The sequence below is a fragment of the Hyperoodon ampullatus genome (assembly GCF_949752795.1).
Source record: "Hyperoodon ampullatus genome assembly, chromosome: 7".
Taxonomy (NCBI): Eukaryota; Metazoa; Chordata; class Mammalia; order Artiodactyla; family Ziphiidae; genus Hyperoodon; species Hyperoodon ampullatus.
The window spans coordinates 13,917,687-13,923,299 of NC_136920.1; the positions used below are offsets into that span (position 1 = coordinate 13,917,687).

General features: G+C 45.0%; 1 protein-coding gene across 1 annotated transcript; it reads left to right on the plus strand.

Moving 5' to 3' along the window:
• Positions 1 to 2,292: 2,292 nt before the first annotated feature.
• Positions 2,293 to 4,446, plus strand: MPEG1 (macrophage expressed 1; the record flags this gene model as incomplete). The annotated part of the gene is made up of 1 exon (XM_079707928.1): positions 2,293 to 4,446. The coding sequence occupies one exon, from the start codon at positions 2,293 to 2,295 to the stop codon at positions 4,444 to 4,446; it is 2,154 nt and encodes a 717-aa protein (XP_079564054.1).
• Positions 4,447 to 5,613: the final 1,167 nt, after the last annotated feature.

A 5,613-nucleotide genomic window follows, 5' to 3' on the forward strand; every position in this document is an offset into this window, starting at 1 on the left:
TTTTTGGCTCTTTTAGTCATTTCCAATTTTCTTTTGCTATGATAAAAGTGAAGAGGAAGGCTGTCCAAAAGTAAATGACAATGACTAAGTCTTTAGAGATATAGGAACACCTGAATATAGAATTATCTGTATTCACCTTGCTTGTATTTTCACTGAAGAAGAGTGAAGTCTCATCAGGATCTATTAAAGCCAAAACAAAAAGTAAGAAATTGTCAGCATGTCTTCATAACAATGTAAGTGAGTTTTCTAATTCTGATGAACTAGCCCTGAAACAGTTTGAAGAGAAGTATCTGGATATTTCAACAGACTTACTGGAAGTACTCAAGGGCTTTCAACTCTAATTTTTCTAATTCTAGGATCACTTTACTGAGCTATAAATTTATAACTAACTGATTTATAAATTAACCAGGACATCCTGTACAGAGGCTTGCTTCTCTAGCCAAGTAGAAAATGGACACTGGTTCATAAATTAATCCCTCTTGAATGTAAGTGAATTCCCCAGAGCATGATAACTGAGGCATGAATAGACCCAGAATGTGGTATTTCTGGGTTCACAGAATACTATCAAGGTTTTTTTTTAAATTTATTTTATTCAAGTAGAGTTGATTTACAATTTTGTGTTAATTTCTACTATACAGCAAAGTGATTCAGATATATATATATATATTTTTTTTTTTTTCTTTTTCATATTCTTTTCCAATATGGTTTATCACAGGATACTGAATATAGTTCCCTGTGCTATACAGTAGGACCTTGTTGTTTATCCATCCTATATATAATAGTTTGCATCTGCTAATCCCAAACTCCAATCCATCCTTCCCCCACTCCCCCTCCCCCTTGGGAACCACAAGTCTGTTCTCTCTGTCTGTGAGTCTGTGTCTGTTTCATAGATAAATTCATTTGTGTCGTGTATTAGGTTCCACATACAAGTGATATCATATGGTATTTATTGATCTCTGTCTGACTTACCTCACTTAGTATGATAATCTCTAGGTCCATCCACGTTGCTGCAAATAGCATGATTTCATTCTTTTTATGGCTGAGTAGTATTCCATTGTATGTATGTTCCACATCTTCTTTACCCATTCATCTGTCAATGGACATTTAGGCTGTTTCCATGTCCTGGCTATTGTAAATAGTGCTGCAGTGAACATTGGGGTGCATGTATCTTTTTGAATTAGAGTTTTCTCCAGATAATATGCCCAGGAGTGGGATTGCAGGATCATATGGCAGCTCTACATCAAGGTTTGAATAACTAGTGATGCTCAGCCTGTGAAGCTAGGCAACTGGCCTCATTATTTCTGAAAACACTTGTCAGCTGCATCAATGACAATCTGTGGTAATTCAGTTCCTTGAAACCTTCTTTCCAGAATGCATACAGGTGACCTGTACATTGAAACATGACTTTTTCAGTCTCAGCACTGCATCTGTTTCATGGTATGATTTGGGGAGCCATAAGGGTGAAATTGGGAGTTTCCATTAACTCCTCTGGATTCCCTGGTTCCCACTAAGTGTACTAGTTGTCCCAAAGAATTGACAGAGCTGGGCTTCAATTAAACCTGGTTCTAGATCAATGGGCCTGGAAACACTGCTCTAAATTATGGGGTTTAACAGACTTAACATTAGCGTACAGAAGGAAATTCAGGAAATTATCTTCTCCTAATAATATAATAAATGAATTGTTGCTTTAAAAAATTGAGTAATGAAGAGCCCCATTCATTTTTACGCACCTATCCTGGTTACATGCACTTAACAATGGAATGAAAAAATTGAAGTTATAATAGTAGGTACCAACTTATTGCCAACTGTACACACAGGAAAAGGAAACTGGTATTGAAGTCCCAGAAGAGAGTAGTCAGGGAAAAGCTGAAACATCAAGAGAGTGAACAGAAAACAAAACCAAAGCTTTCTTTCAAAGCTGGAAAACTCTCCTGGGGGTAACAGCAAAGTGTGTGGTTGCACTTTTTCTGAGTGCCCACTACTGCTGCAGAATAACCAGTCCTGGGGGAGGTTGGAGGCAGTTAGGGTAGTTAACTGGTAAGGGTATAGGGCTAAGTTTGCATATCTAGTACAACACAACTTTTTCAACGTCCTGATGGACCTTAATATTCAATCGACTCTCATTTCCCCATTTTGCCATTAGATTAGCCTAAAGAGGAACTAGTGGCTTTAGGAGAACTGCTGAACTTTTTGTTTCAGCAACGGCTTTCTTTCCCATCAGTTCAGTCTGCCCCAAGCTTGCTGGCTGCTACTTAGTGCTAGTGTGTCAGGCTGGGTGGGGCTGTCTGAGCCATGACCAGCTTCAGGGGTGCCATCCTTATCTGGGCAGTGGCAGCATGGGCTAAAATGAACAAATCTCTGGGAGACACAGATGAGGATGGATTTCAAAAATGCAAGAATACCTTAAAACTACCTGTTCTGGCAGTCTTACCTGGAGGCGGCTGGGATAATCTGCGGAATGTGGACATGGGACGGGTGATGAGCTTGACTTACACCCACTGCAGGACCACAGAGGATGGACAGTACATCGTCCCTGATGAGGTCTTTACCATTCCCCAGAAAGAGAGCAACCTGGAGATGAACTCAAAAATCCTGGAGTCCTGGGAGAATTACCAGAGTAGCACCTCTTACTCCATCAACATGGAGCTCTCCCTTTTTTCCAAAGTCAACGGCAAGTTCTCCCCTGAGTTCCAGAGGATGAAGACCCATCAGGTGAAGGACCAAGCTGTAACTACCCAGGTTCAGGTAAGAAACCTGGTCTACACTGTCAAAATCAACCCAGATGCAGAGCTAAGCTGGGGGTTTAAGAAGGAGCTCATGGACATCTCTGAGCGTCTGGAGAACAACCAGACACGGATGGCCACCTACTTGGCGGAACTGCTGGTCCTCAACTATGGTACCCATGTCATCACCAGTGTGGATGCAGGGGCTGCTCTCATTCAGGAGGACCACATCAGATCTTCCTTGCTCCAGGACAGCCAGAGCAGCCGTAGTGCAGTGACAGCGTCCGCTGGAATCACCTTCCTAAACATCGTGAACTTCAAATTTGAGGAGAACCACACCTCCCAGAACGCCTTCACCAAGAGCTACCTCTCCAACCGAACCAACTCCAGGGTGCAAAGCATTGGAGGGCTTCCTTTTTACCCAGGCATCACCCTCCAGGCCTGGCAGCAGGGCATCACCAACCACCTGGTGGCCATGGACCGAGCTGGCCTGCCTCTGTATTTCTTCATCAACCCTGACAGGCTGCCTGACTTGCCAGGACCCTTGGTGAAAAAGCTGTCTAAGACGGTGGAAACTGCCGTGAGATGCTATTACACATTCAACACCTACCCCGGCTGCACAGATATCAACTCGCCCAACTTCAATTTCCAGGCCAACATTGATGATGGCTCTTGCGAGGGGAAAATGACCAATTTCTCCTTTGGCGGGGTTTACCAGGAATGCACCCAGTTCTCAGGGAATGAGGTTGTCCAACTCTGCCGAAACTTGGAGCAGAGGAATCCACTCACTGGCAATTTCTCCTGCCCCTCTGGCTACACCCCAGTCCAGCTGCTATCCCAGACCCATGAGGAGGGTTACAACCACCTCGAGTGTCCACGGAAGTGTACCCTCCTCATCTTCTGCAAGACGGTGTGTGAAGATGTCTTCCGGGTGGCCAAGGCAGAATTTAGGGCTTTTTGGTGCGTGGCCAGTGGCCAAGTACCTGAAAACTCAGGACTACTTTTTGGCGGCCTCTTCAGCAGTAAGAGCATCAACCCTTTGACAAATGCACAGTCATGCCCAGCTGGCTATTTTCCATTGAGACTTTTTGAAAACCTCAAGGTATGTGCCTCTCAGGACTATGAGTTGGGATATAGGTTTTCCGTCCCATTTGGTGGGTTCTTTAGCTGTGCAGTCGGGAACCCCTTGGTGGATTCTGCCACGTACAAAGATTTAAGGGCACCTTCTCTAAAAAAGTGTCCGGGGGGTTTCAGCCAACACCTAGCCCTCATCAGTGATGGGTGCCAAGTGTCTTACTGCGTCAAAGCCGGGCTTTTTACAGGAGGGTCTCTGCCTCCCGTCAGGCTCCCACCTTATACCCAACCACCCCTCATGAGTCAGGCTGCCACCAACACTGTCATAGTGACTAATCTTGAGACTGCAAGCTCCTGGATTAAAGATTCCCAGACCCACCAGTGGAGGCTTGGAGAGCCTCTCGAGCTTCGCAGGGCCATGAAGGTCATCCATGGGGACGGTAGTGGTCTGTCTGGAGGGGCCGCAGCCGGGGTCACACTGGGGGTCACCACTGTCCTGGCAGCTGTCATTGCCCTGGCCATCTATGGCACCCGGAAGTACAAGAAGAGGGGATACCAGGTGGTCCAAGACGAGAGGGAGAGTTTGGTTAGAGACACGGCCGTGAATGGAGATGCCCTTGACCAAGAACAGGTGCAGAGTCCAGCCTAGGCTCTCCCAGGAAACTATTTCTCTCGTCTGCAGCCAGAGCTTCAAGCATGTCTTTCATTTTTTCTTTCCACTTCTGCTTTCCTAAGTATCGATGTGGCAAATGCAACAAAAAGCAGGTATAACTTTGTGACTTTCTTTGGTCTTTGGGCCAGAAAATGAATAGAGCTACGTGGACAAAGTTGGGGGAGGAGTTGGAGAACAGTTGTGACTTTTTAAGCAAAAGTCCTCCTGGAGCCTAAAACACGAGGGAGTTGTCTTTTCTCTACCTGCATCATTAAGTATCTTCACCTGAATGCCCATGTGTAAAAAGAGAGGAGGGAGAATGTTGATATTTGAATCTGAAGACGCATTTAATCTGAGGTCAGCCATGGTTTCCAGTTCACGAGCTCTAAGAATTTATGCCTTTACGTGTTACCCTCCCACCATTTTCTGTTTTTAAAAAGCTGTCTGGATGTCATGCTCCTGGAGGCGGACAGAGCCCCCAGAAGACACAGGAGGTCCTGCTTGGCTATTGCTTTTCAGCTTTGAGGGCTCTGCATTGATGAACTGTGTCATCTCCTCTGGGTCCTCTCAACATCATCTGAACCGAGAGATGGTGCCTATACTAGGCCCACTTTCTCCAACTTCAGCACAGTTAAGACTTACTGAGACGAGGCCACTCTTGGACTTCAGACTAGTGTCATAAAGTCCTCAGAAAACATTTTAACATATTAACGTCTATTAGGAGGTCAAGGGAGAAGGGATGGTTTGGAGACCAGGAGTGAGTGAAGACAGGGTAAAAACTAGAAAAGATTCTGGTGCTCATGGGAAATTGAAATTCTTACCCACAGCCAGCTACTTGGTTTTGTCCTCTTAGCTCATCATTAATGGGCAAAGAAAGGAGCTGCAGGTTTGGATAGATCAAGCATTACCATCTCATTTTCTGTTACCAAGGTACAATCCCTTTCTCTTCCATGGATGGCCATTCCCCTTTCAGGTCCTCCCATCACATGCACACACACCCTCGAACACACACACACACACCACACACACAGACACACACACACACCACATTCCAACAAGAAGTCTGCATTTTTCTGGGGGTGGGAGATAAGAAAAACTCAAGAAGTCAAAGTAAGCCCACACCTAAGTGTCACTTCATCCCTAAAACCTAAACAGAATAAAAAA